This window comes from Calidris pugnax, unplaced genomic scaffold, assembly GCF_001431845.1.
Source record: "Calidris pugnax isolate Ruff unplaced genomic scaffold, ASM143184v1 scaffold8, whole genome shotgun sequence".
NCBI lineage: Eukaryota > Metazoa > Chordata > Aves > Charadriiformes > Scolopacidae > Calidris > Calidris pugnax.
In genome coordinates, this window is record NW_015090830.1 from 25,607,609 (window position 1) to 25,630,398 (window position 22,790).

The 22,790-nt window shown below is 46.8% G+C and overlaps 1 protein-coding gene across 2 annotated transcripts in view; it reads left to right on the forward strand.

Moving 5' to 3' along the window:
* Positions 1 to 12,572, forward strand: part of NFATC1 (nuclear factor of activated T-cells, cytoplasmic, calcineurin-dependent 1) — a 111,141-nt gene extending 98,569 nt beyond the window's left edge. For both annotated transcript variants that reach the window (XM_014941069.1, XM_014941071.1), the window contains one exon: positions 10,605 to 12,572. In XM_014941069.1, coding sequence (XP_014796555.1) covers positions 10,605 to 10,654 — 50 coding nt within the window. In that variant the 3' untranslated portion in view covers positions 10,655 to 12,572. The remainder of the gene's footprint in view (positions 1 to 10,604) is intronic.
* The last annotated feature ends 10,218 nt before the right edge of the window (positions 12,573 to 22,790 follow it).

Genomic DNA, 22,790 nt, shown 5'->3' on the forward strand with positions numbered 1-22,790 from the left:
TTCCAGATGATCACTAGGGGCCACACTATTATTACATAAAGTCAATTAAAGAGCATACGTGCACATCCCATTGATTTGATTTAGAACTAACAAAAGCTTCAGTAATGTGCAATTACAAGAAACTTAATGACCCCTTTATATTGAATGCAACTTCTGTGGCACCTAATATGCTTTGATGAATTGCTCATTATGTGCAATGTTGGAAAAGCTTCTAAAAAGATTAATAATTGTATAATCAATAGAGAAATTCAGTCTTATTTGGCCTTTTTCAAACTCTGAAATCAGTAAGTCGTAGAGATTATGGATCCTCTCTCCTTTTTCCTCCTGTACCCCCAGAAATACACTTTTCTACAGCTAATCTGTCACTTTTCCAGCTTGTGGAGAAACCCCTTCTTGTGTTATATGGAAAGGTCTGACCTGATAAAGATTGCCCAGTCCAAAAGGCTGGCAGAAATTGCCAGTGCTGGGCTGGGTGCACGCACACAGGATGCTCCTTTGGCAGGGCAAGAGGTCCCCAGGTAGCATCCTCCAGCGTTGGGCTCAGAACTTTGGTCCAGCGTGGTCCAGACCCACCACCCTTCTCCCATTCACTGCCTGTGAGCTCCGGGAGCTGCCAGCCCTCGGGGACGTGTGGTGGGCTTTAACCTTGGTCTTCTAGGTGTGGGATGCTTTGAGAGCTTCATGTCTCAAGTGTTGCCCCTGCTGTGGTTGACTGCCAGTTGTGAGGTACAGCAAACCTTGTGGGACAGGATCAGAAATACGAGTGTTAAAAGGGAAAAAGGGTGTTTCATATCTGTTATGTTCAGGGTTTAAGAAATACTACCAGCGGCGTCGAGAGGCTAAAAAATAATAGGCAAATGCAGAATTGCTTTAAATTTGTTTCGGCTTTGAATCCATTCTTGGTCATGCTTCAGGGCATGATTCATGACTTTTGAATGCCGGGGTCTGACAGCACCATTTTACTGTTGGGCACTAGACTGGGAAGAAAAATGGATCTCTGGGATCAGTTTGTGTATTTCTTATGGCAGGGGCAAATTTCTGGTGTCTTTAGCAGAGCGGTGTGTGCTCTTCCTTATTCCTTCCTGACTGGTACCCACAAAGCTTCCAGCAGTACTGACCTTGGGTTTTGGCTGCCTTAGGTAGCACTTGCGTACTTCTTCTGTCATGTGGAAATTTTGTGTAAAACATAAAATATGTCTGTTTTGTTTCCCTTACAGATGCTCTTAGGAACGTAAACACATAATTTTGGTTAAAATGTGGTTTATTTGTTCGTTGCCCAGCCCTACCCTCACACGTGTGTGTATGTGTGTGTCAAATGTGGCTTGCATCATCCCGGGGCAGATCCTGCAGCCTCTGCACAGCTGCTCCAGGCAAGGTTGGCCTCAGTGAGGGCTACTCACAATTCCTGTTGTCTCTCTGATTCTTTGGTATAAAAAGTAAACCAGGTTGAACGCGGTCGCCTTCGGACTGAAAGTAAAAACGAGCTAAAGATTAGACCCCCGTGTGTTGGGAATCTCTGCAGTTCTGCTGATGCCTGCACTAATTCCCAGCAGCCGGGGAATTCATCCCTAAGTGTTTGCAGAGCAAGAAGCACGGGGCGTTCCCCAGGGTTTACATATGGGAGGGATGAAAAAAAATCCAAACCCAGGAGTTCTGGTGCGATAGGATGGGACTCATTTAGTCTGGGCATCTAGTCAAGAGCCCCAGTTAAATTATTGCCACACGGTCCTGTCATCGCACTGTAGCGAGGAACCTTTCCCATTAGCCCTCCGCAGCGCAGCCGCCGGGGGAGATTCTGCATTTTTTGGATTTGTTGACTTAAATAAGGCAGAGGATAGAGCAGGTAGGAAGATGACTCCATGCTAATGGCTGTCGTGCACAATAATGCCATCCGTCCTGCCAAGCTGACGTTCGTATGGGGAGGATCATGTTTTATTAAAACCTGCTACTTGTTGTCACTCACTTGCTCCACTGTCCTATTCGCTGTCTCCAAAAATAGCATGCCCTGTGGTGGTGGCTTATTATGATTAAACAGATAAAAATAAGTTTAAGGTTTAAACACATCCAGGACACCTGAGGTAATACAAGATCTGACTTCTTTATGGAACGTGTGAAGTTATATTTTCCATTGCTTCACAAGACTTGTTTTGTTTGGTTTTTAATTCAGTAAGCTTTAATGTGATCTATAGTTTTGCATTACAGGCCGGCACCTCAGGAATCTGTATCACTATTTTCTGATTATTTTTTTTTTATTCACAGGACAATACTTGCTAGCTTTGAAAAAGAATTTCTCTAAGACAACCCTGGTTTTTTCAGTGATTTAAATAATAATTGTAGGTTGTTTGTTGCAACTTTCATATGTCAGAAAGGAGGGCTTCTTATTCGTAGTGAGGAAGTAGGTACCCTGATAAAAGCTGTAGGATTTTAATCATGTGATGGAGTTTATACCAGGAGCTTCATTTCTTTGCTTGCTATATATATGTTTATATTTAGCCATTTTTCTCTTTAAATAAAATCTGTACATGGACATAAGGGACAAATTTTTCCCCTCCTGTATTTCTGCTTCCTCTGCATCCATTTGTGACTTTGAATTCCTCTTCAGTGATGCTAGTATGTGGCATTTCATCTGAAATGAAGGGCGTATGAGAGCACAGGAGCCTGATGGATCAAGATGTGGCATCACTGGTGGAAAAATCCAAAGGCAGTAATTACAGACAGCAAAGTGAACGTCATGCCACGAAGCACTACTACAGGTTGTGTGGTGTCAGCATCAAACTCGTAGACTCACTCTGGAGCTGTTTCCATACCTCTGTTCATATGCTGAATAATGACAGCGTGGTCAGAGCTGTACCCAGTGGAGGGGAAAGCACAGTCCCCACTCCACCATTCTGCTTGTCACCAGTGAGCTGTTGCCAACCATGGAAATTCAGAGCACCTAGGTGTGCCTCCATGCTGTGTAATGAGGTATGTGAGGAGATCCCTCACCTGGGGGTCACTGTAGTTGTACTGACGTAAAGCTTGAGCTGAACTAGTGAATTCTGCTGGAAGGCAAAAATGATGAGCCAAACTGAGGCGGTTTTGCTTTCAGGGCTGCTGCTCTTTTCTGAAGATTGCTTAAATGTAACACCTAGCCGTGCAGTTTGACCAGTCTCAAACGTGGTCCAAACATGGTATCCGAACATGGCGCCGCATCGCTTGGGCACTTACAGACATCTGAAAGATGAAGCATTATTGTCTGGACACGGCATAATTCAAGCGTAATTTCACACAGGCTTTTCACGTGTATAGCTTGAAAGATGCAGCTGGTTATTACTTTTATTTTCCATGACACGTGCATCAGTCAGAGCAGGTTGCTTTTGTTCCTTTTCGGTGAGAGAGCATTACAGCATCTGAACCTCCTGCTTCGATTCTGCTCCATCATAGAGATGATGGTCCCTAGCGGTCACAGGTGGACATGAAGTAACGAGCAAAGGTTGGTTAGTCACCTGTGGAAAAAAGCTTGATGTGACCCTGAAGGCCTAGGTGTCTTGAGATGTGCTGTGTTGCTCTTCCCATTCATAAGGAAACCAAAAACCATCCTGGAGGAACCGAGCTGATGCTGTCACTACTGATGCAGGAACAGGGACACGTACTGTCGAGTGAAGCACAAGGTGTCAGCTCTGCACAGAAGCTCTCAGTGCCCTTTTGCTTCAACTCTATCACACCCCTTAAGAAAGTATGGAGAACCAAAAAGCTCACTGGTGAAAGAGAAGCATGCAGCTGGAAAGGGGCACAACAGTAAACACAACCCACAGCTCTGCTACTCGATCTCCTTGTACAAACCTCTCTGGGCCACTGCTGAAATGGATTGAAGTCAATGGAGTTGACTTCCACAGCTTTCGGTGTGGGATGTGTGAAGAGGCAGCAGCTTAATCCAGCCAGAAAATGGAGCCTTAATGTTACTGCTGACAAAGTGAACAGAGGTGGGACATGTTTTCAAAGTGCCATCATTCCATCCCAGAACTGTAGACTATAATTTTGGGTTTGACCGTGGCTCTCAGCTCGCCTTCCATTGTTTCAGACTCTTGGGAACATTCACCTTTAGGAGTATGAAGTCTTCCAAGCTCTTCTATTTGTACCCCCAAAGAGATCCGCAGTTGTGGAAACCCCCTGCCTGTGCCTGTTCCTCACTCCCTGCACTACTGACATTGTAAGTTCTTTGATCTGGAGTGGGATTAATATCTGTGCTGGAAGGCAGAACTTTGTCTAAGAAGAACAGGTATTTTATTAAAAGAAAAGGCCACAATGTTATCCATATTAGTAGTCAGATACAAGGAAAGTAGAAGTCTACAGAAATTTAAAGTTTTGCCAGTTGATGGAATCCATGTACAACCACCAAATGTTAAAAATATTCCATTTCCTATGAAGTTCACATCTATATATGGAACCCACATTTGTTCAGATATATCTGGTTGTCCTGTTCCGTGCAGGAACCCGAACTGTTGCATCGGTAAGACACTGATTTTGCTAATTAGTAAAGCAAAAATTTCCATTGCAAGGGCATTTGAAAGCAAAATTAAATACAAGAAGAAAAACCTCCTTATTAAACTAAAATGTGGTGTAACAGCTCACCACATCCTGCTGCCGTGGCATCTGCTATTTAGCAAAGGAAAGGTTCCTCTTTCAGACGCCGTGACAGGTAGAGAGGTCACGTGTTACCTGCATTTCTCAGCACTATTATTATTTTGACTTTCTATCAGTGGAAAAGCTGAACGTGACAATGGAAAATATCAGTTGGGGGAAGGCATTGTGGGGAACTGTAGGTGTTAGCTATAAAAGCGACAGTGGCCCTCCTCCCCAAAGCCAGCAGAAAAACAGTGCAAAAAAATCTGATGACAAAGGTGCTGAAAATCATTGTACTCAGCTGTTTGATCTGATAGGGATCAACCTGTTGCTTTAAGGGAAGTGTTGTGCTAATGTAGACATTGAAAAATTAAAGCTCTTTTGCATGCTATTCCAGATCTGCTGCTAAACTGTACGTAGGGCCTCCAGCAAGCCAGGTGATTCTTTGGGTCTCGTCTGCCCTGTCTACAAAATGGGTCTTTTTGAGCACTCAGGATACGTTGTTTTAAAAATTAGTGTAAAGCCTTTGCAACCTTTCTTTAAAAAAATGTCGCGCTCATTCAAAAGACAACTTCTCCTGGAATGGTACTAGGGCCATGAATGGATGCGTATCCAAGCAGCAGCGGAATCAAAGGCCAGCATTTGCTTTAGGAATGAAGCTCAAAGCCAGGCCAAAATACTGCTCACGCAGAATAGTGCTGTTCTGTGGAGCACACACAATCCTCTTGTAGTGACAGGTTTGTGAGCCAGAACTTGAGCATTCAAGACAGCAACCAGCTGACTCCCCACAAGTAGATAATAAATATTTTGTTAGAAAGGTGGGAACGAAGAGAAAAATACATATTATTTTCTCTGCACGAGCAGCGTAACTTACCTCTCTGGGGAGTTCTGCCGTTGTCCTACAGGACCAAGTGGAGCCCTGAGGATTCCAAGAGGAAGGAGTGTGAGGGATGGCAAGGGAGATGGTAAACAAGGAACAATCAGCTTGTTCACAGGACACATGAATTAAATCATCAAGAACCAGATTTCAAACCAAAAGAAAGTACTTCTTCCACCAGCACATCCTTAAACTGTGGAACCTGTCGCTGCAGGAAACTGTGAAGGCCAAAACAGGTTCAGAAGAACTTCATGGAGGAAGATTCATTGGAGTTCACTAGAAACAAGGATGCAGACCTCCTCTTGCTCATGTATCTCTCCAGCAGGGTAAAGGTGTACTACAGAAAGCATCGCTGGAGGTGTTCCTGGTTCGTATGCTCTTTCCCAAAAAATTGGTTGCTGGCTGTTGTGGTAGATACAGTTACTGGTGCGGATGGACATACAGGACGCTTCAGCAGAGCTGTACTTCAGTAACAGAACTTTGGATTTGCAGTTGGGAAGGACAATCTTGGGTCAACCCACAACAAGAATATTTGGTGGTTTGTTGCCAAAAGAAAAAAAAACAAACAAAAAAACACCTGACAGTTTTGGGTCAAACAAAACATTCCGAAACATTCAATTTGATCCAAAGTAAAACGTTCGCTAACATGCAAGAAAAACGTTAATATGTTTTGGACTATTAACAGAAGCAAATTTTCCAGAAGTTTGAAGTAAAAAATGTCGATGCTAAAGACATTTAAGACTATTTGAGAAATTTAATCCATATTTTCATGTCATTTTGACTGAACCCAAAACTGCTTTTTCCCCCCCAACAAAAGAAGTTTTCCCTCAATGTCCGTTTGGCAGACCTGGAGGGAGAGAGGAGCGTCTTGGTGGGAGTGCTAAACCGTGCAGCTGGAGGTGCTGGGGAACATCCATCTCTCCGAACTCTTGGTGGGAGTGCTAGACCGTGCAGCTGGAGGTGTTGGGGAACATCCATCTCTCTGAACCTGCTGAGCCAGCCCTTCACCTGTGCTGGCCGCCTGGTTTCCCACCCCCGGGAGGGTTTTCCTTCCAGCCTCAGGTGCCGGGGCGGGCAGCGGGGGAAAGCCCGTGCTCAGCACACTTCCCCTTTCGGCTCTCATCTTTAGTGCTCCCTGCCAGCCGTCTGGCTCTGCAGGGTGGGCTGCTGGGCCCAATCACTTCTTGCCCCACCTGGGCCCTCTGCGTGCACCCTTCTCCTGCTCTGTAGGGTTTTTTTTTTTCCACTGCGTTATTGGGAAATTTTTGCATTTTTTGCCCCCCGCGTTGGGTAAAGGGGAAGAAGAGCTGGGACTCTTTAGTCTGGAGAAGAGAAGGCTGAGGGGAGACCTTATCAATGCCTACAAGTATCTCAAGGGAGGGTTGAAGGAGGAGGGAGCCAGACTCTTTTCAGTGGTTCCCAGTGAGAGGACAAGGGGCAACGGGCACAAGTTGGAACATAAGAGGTTCCACTCAAATATGAGGAGAAACTTCTTCACGGTGAGGGTGACAGAACCCTGGAACAGGCTGCCCAGGGAGGGTGTGGAGTCCCCTTCCTTGGAGATTTTCAAGACCCGCCTGGATGCAGTCCTGAGTAACATGCTCTAGCTCTAGGCAATCCTGCTTCGGCATCTAGTTGGACTAGATGATCTCTATGGTCCCTTCCAACTCTAAAAATTAAGTGAAATTCAGTGAAAGAGACAGTGAAATAGAGAGTCCTGTGTCTGGGCCACGCTGTCCGTGGGCCAACATGGACGAGAAAGATGTCCAGAGAGCAGGTCCAGAGAGGTAATTCTTCCACTTTGCTCTGGTGAGACCTCACCTGGAGTATTGTGTGCAGGTCTGGAGCCCTCAATATAAGAAGGACATGGACCTGATGGAGAGGGTCCAGAGGAGGGCCACAAGGATGATCAGGGGCATGGAGCACCTCTGCTACAAGGACAGGCTGAGGGAGCTGGGGTTGTTCAGCCTGAAGAAGAGGAGGCTCCGGGGAGACCTAATAGTGGCCTTCCAGTACCTGAAGGGAGCCTACAGGAAGGCTGGGGAGAGTCTGTTTACAAAGGCCTGCAGTGACAGGACGAGGGGCAATGGTTTCAAGCTGGAGGGGAACAGATTTAGGTTGGAGATTAGGAGAGGGTTCTTCACTGTGAGGGTGGTGGAGCACTGGAACAGGTTGCCCAGGGAGGTGGTTGAGGCCCCATCCCTGGAGATATTCAAGGAGAGGCTCGACGAGGCCCTGGGCAACCTGGTCTAGTTGGGGGTGTCCCTGCTGACTGCGGGGAGGTCGGACTAGATGGCCTTTGGAGGTCCCTTCCGGCCTGGACAATTCTATGATTCTATGAATATCCTCTTGGCGCTTTTGGCCCGGTTTGATTGCGAGATCTGGTGGCAAAGGGTGCCCTTTGGTTGTAATTCGGTTGTCTCTCGAGTGCACACTGACAATGTCTAATGACTGTTGTTGAAGAACTGTCAGATGTTGTTACACCAGGACACCAGATTTGACTGCTGCTCATCAAGGTACCAGAAGTCCACCTCTGTTAAGACAGTAACATATAATTAAGAAATGACCAATAGAGGTCTAATCTGTATCCTCTTGGAGTCCGTAACAAAATTATGAGTGATTTCACCTGAGGCTGAGTTGATTTGGCTGCTGGGAGATGGAGAGAGTGTGACTGAAGGACTGTGGTGGTCCTATGGGCTGAGCCAAGGCAGGTGGGCTACTAGATGACAGTACAAGTCATGTCATCTCTAGGGTAAGCCACGTGCCCTAGTGGCAGAGGATTCAGCTGAGGGTACCTAGCGTGGCTGGAGAGGACAGCCTCTGAGTGAGTAAAGCCACTTTTGGAGAGGGACCTTTGGCTCTCAGACCCGTGTGTCATCAATTGCTTCCCAAATAGTTTTACTAAATGCTATAATAGGGGAAAATATGGGCTGGTGGGCTGGGGGATATTACTTTTGAAAGTTTTACTGACTGAGTCAAGCAAGAGTACCTCAGTACTCGAGATACCCAAGTGCTGATCCTGGCTGAGACAGGGAGCTCCTTCGCTTTTCCACCTCCCGGTCCCCATCTGTGAAACACCAGTGATACTTATGTTCACATTTTCCAGACGCGCTGTACATTATTTAACGTTTCTAAACACTAACTGTACAAAGACCGATGGTTGCCTTGGGTAGTATCCTAATTTTATTTGATGTAACAGAAACGTTGAGGGAAAGTTAGCAAAGCTGTGGCACTGTCTGGTCCGTATGGGGATTCATTTTCATTGTCACGCTCAGCACCGAGGTATTGCTGTGTGTTTTTGCCGCGTACCCGGTGTTGCTTTGAGGAGTTTGATTATCAAAGAAACTATCTTTACAAAAGCATCATGGAAGAATCATCCCACGGAAGAAGCGGGCTGTTTGCGTTGAAGGCAGAAGGTCAGGGTCCCAAAAGCTGTCCCGAGTCTTGCAGGACATCAGTGGGGCAGCACTCCTGGCTGTGCTGAGATCCACCCAGGGCGGGCTTTGCCACAGAATTTGCTGCTTGAATTCGTTTCCTCCGTTTGGTGATATTAAAGATGAACTCCATGGCAGTCTCTTAAGGGAAAGAACCGCCTTGTCTTCACATCTCATTTCCATACCGCTCTTACTTTGCTGCCAAAAATAGGTAGTTACAAACACGTCTTGATATTTCCTTTCTGAAGTACGGTGCGCGCATCCATTGGTAGAAGTGGTTTCGGTGGCCAGGACCTGTGACACAAATCCTGACTGATTCATGTGCTGCAATTACTAAATGGGCAATAGGTCTGCAGGAAAAAAAAAAAAAAAAAGAATATAAAAAAGCCCCAACCAACGAACCAACCAACCAACCAATTGCCTCAGGAAGTTGGATTTAGACCGGCTCGGTCTTTTCCAGTAAACACGTGAAGTTATCTGAATGGCTGTGAACAGCAGCCCACGAGGAAAGGAAAATTGCAGGCTTTTCCGTGGTACTTCCATGACGTGGGCATGTGTTTCCCACTCCCAGCAATGTTAGGGAAACTCAGAAGCGGTGATAGCCCCACTGATGGCATTTTGTCCTATCTCCATGTAAATCAGGTGGTGGCAGTCGCTGCAGGGAGGTGGGGTGGAAATAAAAGGGATGTTGTGTAGTCCACTGTAGATGGCCTTTGCCAGGTTCAGTCATTTCCTGTCCATCTGCCAAAAATCACAAGCTGATAAATGGACATAATTGGAGTGTGGGAAACTGTATTGCGTGATGATCTGCAGGGGAGGGGGGAAAGAATGAAAGAAGACTGGTGAATAAAGAAAACAAGACTTTATCAGTGGAGATGCAGTCTGACGGGCCGATGCTGAGATAGAGAATCTTGTTTATTCTTTCCTCTGACTCTTGGCGAGGGTTTTAACTGGCTTGTCCCTCCCGTCTGTCTGTGCAGATAGGAGCAAAGACTGCATGTCCACGTGTGTTGGTCACCACGAAAGGAGGGGGTATATATTTACACGTGTCACCAGCTCCAGGGAACGGGCAAGCAGGCAGCAGTGTCTTTTCTCTGCCACTTCTTTCTTTTTTTAATTTCCTTTCCCCTAATACCATCCCACAGTGGAAAATATCAGCACATGAAGTTGTGTTCTGTCGAGGCATTGCAGCTGCGTGTACCCAGGTTCGGCGGTGGCAGCTCTCTGCCATCAGCACCTATGGTGGCTAATATACTTTCCAAACAGCTCTTTTTATGGAATTATTCCCTTTGGTTCCCTGTGGTTCCCTTTGCTTCACGTTTCCCAGTGAGATTTCCTGTGGTTCCCTTTGCTTCACGTTTCCCAGCCAGTTCTAGAGCAACTGAGATGTTTTCCCTGTCACTGGATTGAAACGTTAAGTGCCTTTGATGCAGAGGAGGATCCGGGATGCTGCTGTTCTTGCCATGCTTGGTTGTACACTGTTTAGCATGTTAATAACCTTGGTTAATCCTGCTGTTCTGCACTGTGGTCAGCCTGTACGAGCTGCCTGGTGGTGTTTCACTTACTGTCTGGAGCTTACAGAAGCTGCCAAGGAGCGGACACAAGTCTTGGGGGGCTGTGAGCTGAAGAGACCCACCCGCCGCAGCGGGATGCTAATCCATTCCTTTTCTCTTTGTCTTTTCTCTTTGCAGTAAATGAAATTATAAGGAATGACCTTTCCAGTACCAATGTGCATTCGTAGCTTTCAATACAGCAGGAAAATCCACACACACACTTTTGAACTTGGCGCGTCAGCTCAAGTAGAGAGATTCCGACTAAACCGAAGAAGACGTTGCCTGGTACCACCCTGATCTTCCACCTCACTGAATGTCAGGAACTGAAGATTTACCTCTTGCTTACAAAGAAGTAGCCCCTCGACTTCCAACTGATGAAACAGCTTCTTTAAGGGAAAATCATCTCAAAAGGAAGAGGAGGGAGCACGCTCCGAGACGGCGCATTTCACGGGACAAAACTAGGAAACTCAGCGGAACCTGAGTGCTTCTTCCCAGTGCTGATCTTTTTTTGGCATGGCACCGCTGGAATACAGCCCTGGAAGTGCCTTATTTTACCAGGTTGTGGCATCAGGGCATTTTTAATAAGCTTTGGATTTGCTACCATTAAAAAGTGTTGGTAGGTGCAGCAGCTATAGAGCTTGCGTTCTGGAGAGCGATATTGGAAAAAAGCGTAGGACTCTGCAGCAAAGCAGGGAGAGGGATCCCTGCTCCAGTAGGATACATTTATGAATTCCAGAATTTCTTCAGCTTTCCCTCTGCTGTAATGTACAGCCTATTGCCTTACGCTCAGTGCATTTCAAAAGCCTCCTTGATTTGTCATCATCTCAGCTTTCTTTTGCGTATTGTCTTTATTATGTGCTAATGAATCATAGGGTTGTTAGTAGTAGCATGTTAAGATTTTGATTTTAATCTGGCTTCAGTCATAGCACAAGTGAGTCGAATAGCACAAAATAAAAAAAGGTTGATGGACAAAAAATTGAAATCTATCTTTTACATGATAGATGAATGTGTATGCATGTACATACATACTAGTATATATGCATATATTTATATATGACAAATAATATAGATGATTGCCTGGTGAGGGCACTGAATTTAGCAATAATTTCAATTTCTGAGAATGCATTTCAGATCCACATCAGATATTTCAGCTACTTCTTTTGAGGGTTGGTCGCACCTAAAGCAGGTATGCATTTTCTTTCCTCATGCAGTTAAGCAAGCACTTTAGATAGGCAAGAAGGATGCATACAAGATACATGTTATTTACCAAATGACAAAAATATGAGTTATAGTGACTGTAAATACCATTATGGAAGAGTGTAAAATATTTGTTCAGTTATAATGTTATTATTCCGCAGAAGCCTTATAACTCTCTGCTACATGTATGAAAAAGAATATTACCAAAAAACCACAAAGGTTTAATATGCAGCGCTGTATAGTGTGTTTTCAGATTAGCTAATGTTTCTGGAGCTACAGGTAGGCATGTAGTGTAGCCTTTAACATTGTATTTTTTACAATCAACTGCTTATTATATAACTAAGCAACAACCTATTATTTCATATAACCAAAAAAATAAAATAAAATAAAAACAATAAAATAAAATAGCATGACTTAAATTAAAAATGTTTAACATTAATATTGTGCCTTAGGAATCTGCGCCCCCTTCTGGAAATACACCTGAACTACACCTCCCTGCTGGGGTGGCTCCTTAACCCCAGTGCAATGAAGATTGAACAGGTTTCACGAAAAGGTGAAACCCTCCTAAGCGTTTTAAAACATTATTCTGTATAATTATGTCTTACTTTCTTTAGGGGAAAAATAAAAAAAAAAAAAAGAAAGCCATATTTGTCACATTTGCACATTACTGTGAAGACATGAGAATATAATATGGCTATATGTACATAATAATGCTGTTATTGGTCCTTTATAATAGTCTGTTATTCCTCACCTGTTTAATCCCAGTTATTTACCCTGTATTTAGCATTGTAGACGTTGCATGAAACATTTCTTATAGACTGCCATATGAAAAGTTAAAAAGCCTGACAGATGTCAGCTTGACTTGTAGCTAGAAAAATAGATCCAATAAAGCAAAATGTTTTGCTGGAAGCTAGTCTTAGAGTGGTTCATTTTATGTTATCTTGACAAATCTTCCTCTCTCATATAAAATAAGCATTTTTTACATTATAAACATATATAAAAATATATATCTCCATCTCTTCTATTTGAAGCTGTTTGCATCCTGCTGTATCCTGCTAATATAACCCCGTTAGTACGACAGCGAAGTCTCTTGTCCACAGACTCTTCTTCGTTTCCCCCCCCTGCATTTAAAGACGTTGCTGCCAAGGAGAGAAAATGATACATGATACAATTCTCAGATTTTATTCTCTCACTATTTCAGAAATGTCAACAAAGTGTGCGTGGAGGAATCTCTGGTTATGCCAAAGCGTTTTTTTTTAATTCATTTACATAAATACCTTGGGTGAGGATTTGCGATACAGGCTGATACACACAGACACACCCTCCACGTTTCAGCAGCAATTTTAGCAAGGTTTTTCAACTGTATGGTTTGAATATGTTGCACCTCCTTCATCCTCATTTTTATTTTCCTCTTTATTTTGGAAAAAAAAGAAAAAAGAAAACAAAACCAAACAACAACCTGTTACTTTTAAGCCTGGATAATGGAAGATTATGCATCTCTTGTATATGTATTCATAAAATAAAAACGAAAGCAGAAAGATTTCCCGTATGAGACTGCTATCTTGTTTTTGTACACGCGTTATGGTTGTTGCTGCCTGTTTATGAAAACGCTTTTCATCAAGCCTTTTTGAAAACAAAGCGAAAACCAAAAAGCCACAACGCTCTGAACTTCGAGCGTAGGCCTTCATAGGGATGTTCAAAAAGGCTTCCCGCCGGGGATGATTCTGACTGTTAAACGGAGCCCCTCTGGATAAATTTTAAGTGGTGAAACTTCACGACCTTGGTTGATCATGCAACGAAGTACGTGTTGCTTGGACGGTTCCTTCTGCTCTCCCCGGGCCCATTTCTGAAACGCGTGGGTTGCTGAGGGTAGGGTGTTGGATTTGTGGTCTTCAGGGTAGTAGGTTCAGGAGGCACGTCTTTGTTAGGCTGGAGGCTCCTGCAGGAGCTGTGTCTGTGTGATGGACCCAATCTGTGTGATGGGTCCTGCTCCCTAAACCCCCCCCCGGCCAAGCTACTCTGCCCTGAAGGATGTCACCAAAGGGTGTCAGCTTAGTCAGGGCTGGGCTGAACATGGGCCTGGGTTTCTGGTCACCTCATCAGGTGTTGCATGAGTATCTACCAACGCGTGACACCTGATGGGCCAAATCATGCAGAAACCCTGGGAAAACCTGAGCTGCTTCAATTTTTCCAGACCAAAGGCAAGTTATGAAGCCTGCCTCAGCGGTCCCGGTCTAGGTAAGCATTTAAAACACATCTCAAAAAATTCCTCCTGAAGAAGGAGACACAAATAAGCGTTTAAGCTTTTGTTGAATGAAGACCTTTCTCTGCCTTGGGTTTGTCTTCCTGTGAGTATGGGGTGACACAACCTGCTCACTGTGTCACACCTGGGGCTGCTACCAAACCCCTCCCAGTTTAAGGAGAGGCAGGTGCTCAAAGCCCAGTAAAACCCCGGTATGGGTTTTAGAGGTCGGTCAAAATCCTCTGCTTCTCTGGAAAGAGAAAATGGGAAAGAAAATGGGCACAAACTTGAGTATAAGAAGTTCCACCTAAACATGAGGAGGAACTTCTTAGCTTAGAACGTGGCAGACCCCTGGAAGAGGCTGCCCAGGGAGGTGGTGGAGTCTCCTTCTCTGGAGACATTCCAAACCCACCTGGACACGTTCCTGTGCAACCTGCTCTGGGTGGACCTGCTTTGGCAGGGGGGTTGGACGAGATGATCTCCAGAGGTCCCTTCCAACCCCATGTGATTCTGTGATCCCCTCCTCAAAGCACAGCAGACCCGAGCATGGCTACATTAACCACATCTTGACCAGATTTTAGGTGACAGTAGCCTTCAGCAAACTCCCAGCTGACTACTTTTCATTCATGACCAAAGCAGAAGGTGAATCCCACACATCCATCTGGTCCTGTTTGACTCAATAGCCTTGCTGGAGTCATGCCTTCAAGATTTTTTTCCTTTCCAGCTGAAAATGGCAAATTTCAAGGAGCTAAGTGTTTTGGACAAAGCTTTACTGCCTTGAAGCTAAGCTTTCCTTCACCATGTGTGTAATTTTATTGCATTCATCACTGTAAATCTCATGAATTTCAGTAAAAATAAAACAAAATCCCTCTCATCAAGTATATTACAGAGGGGTGTTCAGGTCAATGGCGTAAGATCTTCTCAGTTTCTGTAGCTCTTTTTTAAACAAATGGTCTAATTTTATGTCATAAGCAGTGATTGGGCTGCTCAGCAAACTAAAGCGGGTCCCACCTTCTCCCCCATCGCACACACTTGCCCAATCCAGGGGTCAAGCTGTTTTAATTTGCCTGTATTGTTCCCTCTTTCTCAGCGAGTTAATGTTTTTCTTCTTTGAGCCTCTTTTCCAAAAAAATAAAACGGTTTTTGATTCTCTTCTTTTCAGGTAGCCAAATAATTTGTTCGGAGCAGATCGGTTACAGATCCTCATGCTGTTGGCTTTAATTACGAGCCGCTCTTGAGTCCAAAACCAGCTTTTTTTTGGCCGAAGGGACTGCATTTTTGGACTGTGCAAACTCGTGGAGCTTTGACAATCCGAGTGGTTGCGTTTTCAGGATTTAAGGCGACCGGTGCCGTACCTGGCACTTGCTGTCGCCCGTGGGCGCGTTAGCTTTTGTCATTTAAACTGAAAATTTGCTGACTGCGGCGTTCCCTTCGCCACTTTCAGGGACGAGCAGCCCACAAGCCGCTCTTTGCAGATGCGGCAAATTCATTTTCAGTCATTTTAAGGAAATCCCTTTTTTTTTTTTTTCTTTTTTCAGCTCTGGGGGGGAAAGAGTTTCCAAAAAACGCCGTCAGCATCAGTTTCCAGCACCTCTTCTGAATTAAGTTTCGCACCCGCAGCTCCTGCCCCCAGCCCAGCCCTTTCCCAGCCCTGCTGACGGAGGGCTTTTGGGTCAGAAATAACACGGAGCGGACACCGGTGGCAGAGCCGTCCTGGCCCAGGGCTTGGCTTGCTCTTCAGCCTGGTGGCCACTCTGCTGACTTGCTTGGTGGGTCTGTAGCTGGTCCAGTGGGAGCAGCTGCTGTTTGAGGCATCTCCCTCAGCATCTCCCTCAGCATCTCCCTCAGCATCTCCCTCTCCCTGCCCGGCTGGGGGTTGCCCTACGCCTGCTGCCGGGGCCACTGCATGCCCATGATGCTAAAGGTGTTCAGAAGCAAGCCCTTGGTGCCCAAACGGAGCGTGGGTTTGCCCCCACTGGTGTCACTCTCTTGGCTTCCCCACGGGGGTTCCTGCCAACTTTAGGACTATCCCTTGCCCCCCCTTGTCAGGATTGGGGCACGGGGACTCGCTGGCTGAGAGGTTGGTTGGTTGTTGGTTTTCTGCCACACCAGGAGGTCCCAGGAGAACAGATTCTGCATTTTCAGGTGCGTTTTTAGGCCTCGCACTGGTGGCATTTCCCAACCAGGTCTTGGGGTGCAAAATCTCTGAGAACACCCACGGTGGAGGGGCTTGAAATTGAAGGTGGTGGTGTTCTCATCCAGGCAAGGGGACATTCCGGTGACACCAGTCTCCTGGTACTGGGGGAGAGCAGAGACCTCTGGGCCTCACCAGAAAATATTTCAGTGCTTGGCAGGAATTTTTTAACTGCAAAGTTAGGGATTTTTTCTGGTCTGGTTTGTTTGGGTTTTTTAATAGGAAAAATGACATTTCCTCCAATGTGAAATCTTTTGCTCTACTTGCTTTATTATTTTTTTTTTAATTTTCTGCTTAGAAAATGCAAACCACATATTATTTTGGGTCAGGTTGATCTAGACTGGACCTTCTTTCCCCCTCACCTCCTCCCTCCACATCTCTGGCCAGAGGACAGGTCCCCCTCCACCCGGGCAGAGCCGCGCCGGCGTCACACGCGTTCTGCTTTGGCCGGATTTCTTCAATGGTTTCTTTGCAGGAAACTCCTCACGGATCTTTCCTGCCTCCCCCTGGCCCCCTTCCAGCGCTCCTGCCTGGGCCGAGCTGATCCAGCCCACTGCTCTCATCATCCCCCTGGCAATCTTTTTATTACTTTTTTTTAAATTATTATTTTTTTTACTGTAAGCTTCTTGCGTATTTTATCCTGTAAACCAGCTTGGCCCTAGTTGGATGATGACACCAAATTGAGCATGCACCTTTGGGCAGGTTGAATGAGTTACTCTTGGGATTTGCATCCACCCCATGCACGGGCAGACACTCCACTGGTTTTTAACCCCCGTGGGCACACTGGGATGGCTCCTGTCCAGTGGCAACTCCTTGCCAAGTGCTCCCCCCCAGCAAGATGCTGAGACCCCAGCTGCACACGCAGAGGGGATGGGGTTTCTCGCTGGTCATACAAGGACTTCAGCTTGAGGGACATCGTGAAGGACTTCACTGGCCGAGCGCTCCCTGGATGGGGATGGGGCACTGAGTCTCTTGCTCTGACCTACAGCAACCCCCCCTGCCCTCCATCCCCCTTGGGACAAGTCCTTGGCAGCCCCAAAACTCAGTGGTGGTCGTGGAGTTGCCAAAAAAAAAAGGTGTGTTGGGGGCTGAAGAGCAGGAGAGGCAGAGGGAGGAGGAGAAGCAGCACCACACGGCGTTAAGATGGCTGCTGGCAAGGCAGCAGGAGCCACAGGCATTTCCCTCCTGACGACGTTGTCGTGGGCCAGGCAGGGAGAGGAGACCCACGGCAGCACAGCCCATGGGGCCCAGGCCATGTTGCCCCAGCTGGAGGTGAGTGTGGGCCTGGCCCAGCAAGGGCTGAGAACAGCCACACTTCAGCACACCTGTGGAAACAAACTCTCTGCCAGCACAACCCCGGGACGTGCCCCACGGAGACCTCCCATCACCGTCCTTCTGGCGTCTGCTGGTCAGAGCAGTTTAAGTGGGTTTTTAGTGGTTTCTCCATCCAGCAGCATGGGAGTTGGGGGGGCACAGGGGTGAGGGGGCTCCAGGGTCAAGGCTGCAGAGCAGCAGGGACGTGTGGGAGGGAGTGAACCCTGCCTGACTCCTGGGATGAGTCTGCACAGGTGGGTGTATGAAAGCTCATCTTCTCTCCTCTTTAATTTTCCAGCTGAACCGTGTGGCCTGGGCAGAGAAGTCGTTGCGGGGAACCCCGGCCCTGTTTCCCTGTCCCTCCTGGTCTCCGGGAGGAAAACCGCCCTCGCAGCAGGGAAGCGGCCCCGGGAGCAGGAGGCACCAGGTGTTTTCGGGGTGCTCTGGTGCCGGTGTGGGAGCTTCTGGCCTTGTTTTCCCTGCAGCACAGGTTGCCATTGAGACTTCAGAAAGCAGATTTCAAGAGTGGCCAACACAATCAGATGGCTCTTGGTCACAACATAGAAAGGCCGGTATTTTCAGGGTTTAACTGCCACTGGAGGGATGGGATGGGATGAGAGTTGGGTTCTGCTCTCCTCCCCAGCTGAACCACAGCAGAGACGAGCCCAGCCCATACCCAGGGCCACCTTCATTGCAGAATCACAGAATGATATGGGGTTGAAAGGGTCCTCTGGAGATCGTCTTGTCAACCCCCGGCCAAAGCGGGTTCAGCTAGAGCAGGCTGCACAGGAAGGTGTTCAAGAGGGTTTTGAATGTCTCCAGAGACAGAGACTCCACCACCTCCCTGGGCAGCCTCTTCCAGGGCTCTGCCATCCCCAAAGTGAAGAAGTTCCTCCTCATGTTGAGATGGAACTTCTTATGTTCAAGTTTGTGCCCATTTCCTCTTACCTAATAAAAAAGCATAATAAAAGCACCAGTAAAAAAAAATTCGATCTACCCAGCCCCTTCTAAAATACGTGGGTGTACCAGAAGATAAGTAGAGAAGTAAAACTTGTTGCTGAAAATAACGACGGAAAATGGTTGTTATATTTGTGGGTCACATGTGCATGGCCTGTGTGAGCTTTAAACTGAGCTTCAAGAGTTTATAACTGAGCTTTAGAGAGTTAAACTGAGAGTTTGACTGACTAATAATGTTAGATAGCTTCTTGTATAACACAATGCGGCCCTTGAGACACTCTTGTGGCCTGAGTGTGCCCTTTTCTGGTGACCCAAGTACACTATCTGAGCTCTGAGACAGTGGTCAAGGGCCATGATGGCACATCGCTTATCACGGCTACCTACTGGTCCAGAGGTTGACCTCGAACCCCAGCATTTCCTTTCCCTGCAGACGGGGCCATGGAGGGCAGGACAAGAGCCCCACAATACGGCCATCCCCATGCAGATGGCAGCTGGATATTACCCCACCGGCTCTGCTGGCGGATGGAGAACACACAGAAAAGGGGCTTTTCTTTTCTAGGCAGATCTTTATCATCTCAATGTGTCCGGTGGAAAGGCAGCCTGGCCCTGGGGTTTGTGGTTTCACACACTAGTGCTTTATCCGGGCTCTTGTGGCTACCTGGGTCGGGCGTCCCCAGTTTGAGGGCACTTCTCAGAAGGGCAGGAGGGTACCAGCGCTTGCCTCCCACTGCAGGGGACCTCTCCTGCTGCTGGCAGCTGGCAAGGTACTTGATCAAAACCCCTTGGAGGGATTTTTTTTGCTCCAAGAAATCAACATTTTAGTCTCTTTGGCCCTTTCTTGAAATGCTCGGAAGGGCTGACTGCACATAAAGCCTCTCATTTCCTAAACCCAGTGAGCTGAGGGACGCAGAACTGGACTGCACCATGGGAAGTCTGCAAAGATCTTTGTTTCTAGGATTTTTTTCGTGCTTCACAGCCATGCTTTCACAACCGTGACGAGGAACGAGTTTAAGCCTCTGTGGTCACACATGCAGTTAATCTGGACCAATACTCAGCTGGAAGATAAACCCAGTCAGTGCTGGGGGCTCCTCTCTCCTCCCCTCTTCTCCCATGGCCGCTGCCTGGAGCTTGGCACCCAGATAGACTTTGGCCAGGCACCACGTCAACAGCTTCCCTAAGCGCACCGGCCATGCTGCTGAGGGTCCAACCACCCCTGGGCAACCACAGAGAGCAGAGGAGGGTTCATACTTCATAGAACCATAGCATGGTTTGGGTTGGAAGGGACCTCAAAGATCATCCAGTTCCAACCCCCTGCCCTGGGCAGGGACACCTCCCACCAGACCAGGTTGCTCCAAGCCCCATCCAGCCTGGCCTTGAACCCCTCCAGGGATGGGGCAGCCACAACTTCCCTGGGCAAAAACTTCAGGGGGTTCTGAGTGCCGCAGGCACTTAGGGATGCCAGCTACAGCATGATGCTGACCCTTGGAGGGACTTTTGAGCTCCTGGTTGCTTTGTAGCCTACTGAGCATGGTGGCATTAGAGGTCCAGGCCCACGTATGGAAATCTTGCCTGCTGAGTGCCCTTCCTCAGCACTGACCTTCCTCATCAGGATGGGAAAAGAGCGGTGGTTTTCGGCTCTGTTTTCTGCGTATTCACTTGATATTACTCAATGGAGTTCAGTCACCGCTCTTTAATAAGTGAAGCCACACATCCCAGCACTGCCATGTTCTGTCCTACAATACAAGATGCCACTGGAGACACTATCATCTGCATTTTCAGCTGATGGGAATTTTCCAATTTTTGTTTTCTTCTGTAAAATTTTGCATCATGATGCCAAATGTTTAGGTACTGTGGGATTTTTTTTTTCCCCCCACAAAACTATTTTTTCAATTAGTTAAAGAGCTAGCCAGAAAAATATTGGACTTTGGAGGAGAAAAAAACAATATCTCCTTCTTCAGCTTGCTCTATAGTTCACACCTTGGATTATTTTCTTCTTTTTTTTTTTTTCTGCAGACCACAAATTTTGCCCAGTTAAAAGGAACCGGACTGATTTTCATCTTCTACAAGTATAACTGTGGTTGCTCCTGAATTATGCCAGAATAAGTGAGATCAGAATTGGGCTCAAAACCCTGCTTCTCCAGAGCTTTATGACCAAAGTTATGATGGGCAAGAAACAGTGAAGGGGTGAAGGGAATAGAGGACAACTATCGTGGTGAGAAAAGGGGTTAGTGCAGTCCCTGTGTTACACAATCACTGCACCTGTGAGCAAGTGGAGAAACCACATGCACCTGGTGAAAGTCTTTAACACCCATTACCAGGTAGGCAACAGCTGGGTCACTCAGCAGACACTAAGTGAGGGAAACTTTATTCTACAGACTTCCACCAGGACGTTGGAGGCTTTCTCCAGCCGGTGAAGCTCACTGGGCTCAGGAAGACAAACTGCTGCCCAAGTGGACCAAACTGGTGAGGCCGAATCTTTCTGCCTTTCTATCACTGTGACCTGGAGGGGACTGAAGAGCCTGAAGAGGAAATCTGGGTGCAGGGATGATGAACACTTTTGGAAAGACTTGAGCAAAGGTAGGTAGTATAAATGCTGCTCTCTCTACTCTTGTGGTATTTTGAGTTCTTAGACCAGATACTACCCAAACCAGGTGTCCTGCACACAAATAGGTGCACCTCCTTGGGTGGGGTGGTGGGTGCATCTCCTACCGGGAGGAATGGGGCCATTATGGGCTGCTGCCTTCTCCAGCCATCAAGATCACTGTGATGGATAGCCAGCCTCTGCTCAGTCTGATCTCCTGGCCTTGGCCAGCTTTATTCCTACCCTGCTAACGTGTGTGGCTGGGATGCTTCACAACCTAGCAACGGTACATATTTACACAGCCTCCAAAATTCCCAAAGTAATCCTTGACGAGGCTTTACTCACAGATAGAATAATGGTAAAAGATTAAAAAGCAGAAAGGAACATGCCCCACAATAATTCTTGCTTTAGGTTGTTGTTGTTTTTTTCCCTTTTGTCATTGCTGTTTATACTTGGTTGGTTTTGTTCCTTATTTTAGGAAGATAGTCTTTGTTAAGTTTAATATGTATATTTTTTCAGTTATGCTGTGTAAAAATAGAAGCCGGTGCTCACTATCAATATTTATGCATGAAAAAGTTATTTTAGAAGGCCCGTAGCTACAGCACAAATCTTCCTCTGTATAGTTTCCATTGTGATTTCAAATGGCAAAGGGAAGCTTTAGGAGGAGTTTTCTCTCCAGAGCTTCAGACAGGGCATGCACCCTGGTTCCCAGATTGACAAGGAAAGGGGGGCAAGGTTTCAAGGGGCCATGTAGTGAGGACGATGGAAAAACTAGTGCCAAAACTTGTGTTTAGTGCCCAGATGCTGCCTGCAAGGTGTTGATTTAACCCTCCTTGGCTCCCCTGTGCCTGAACTTTGGTGGGTGCCACTGAAGCTCCATGCAGCCCCTTTGCTCCTGGTGGTATCGAGTCCTCCTTGTTCTGCTGCTGTGACTAAACATGGTGGTTCCAAGCCTGCCCTGATGGAAGCCCCCATGGCTGTGGGGCCATAACCCCAGCTGGAGCTCACCCAGCTCCGTTGATGCTGCCCTAGACGTGAACAAAGGCCTGGGAGTTTCACTTTGCTTTAAATCACCACCAGGGGTTCATCTGGTTGAATAGCTCTTTCTTGGCAAAATTTTCAGTATTCTGCTTTCCAACATGGGCACCGACGTTGTCTGCCTGGTCCTGCAGTTTAATGGGCTCTGTAAAACACGCGCCTCCACTTCACCGCTCGCTCAAAGCCATAAACACAAGACCTGGATATTCTGTTTGAAAATTGGGCTCAGCATCTCTGAGGATAGATTTAATAATCTAACAAAAAAAAGAGGAGAGGAAAAAGGAAAGGGGGAAGAGAAGAGGAGAGGAAAAAGGAAAAGGGGAAGAGAAGAGGAGAGGAAAAAGGAAAGGGGGAAGAGAAGAGGAGAGGAAAAAGGAAAGGGGGAAGAGAAGAGGAGAGGAAAAAGGAAAGGGGGAAGAGAAGAGGAGAGGAAAAGGGAAAGGGGGAAGGTTTTGGAAGGTCTATGTTAGGCTAACAGTCATAAAACAGCCTCTGAAAGCAAGGCAGTGTCTGTTGTTGCCAAACAACCACATTTCATGACTGTGAAACCACATTTTAGGGCTTGGGCAGCTTGTTTAAATACTTTTATAGTGCCGGACCGCCAGGGCACTATAGGGCAGGCGGGCTGCAGCCTCACCTGGGGTCTCAGTCATTTCTGTCTGGTGCTGTGGGGCAGCTCCCTTCCAGCCCTCTGCACAGGGCTGCTGCTTATCCCATGGGATGTCAGAGACTGCACGCGCAAGGATGGCTTCCTTGGGATGCTAGAGGTGCAGCAGGCATCTGCCTGGCCACTGATGCACA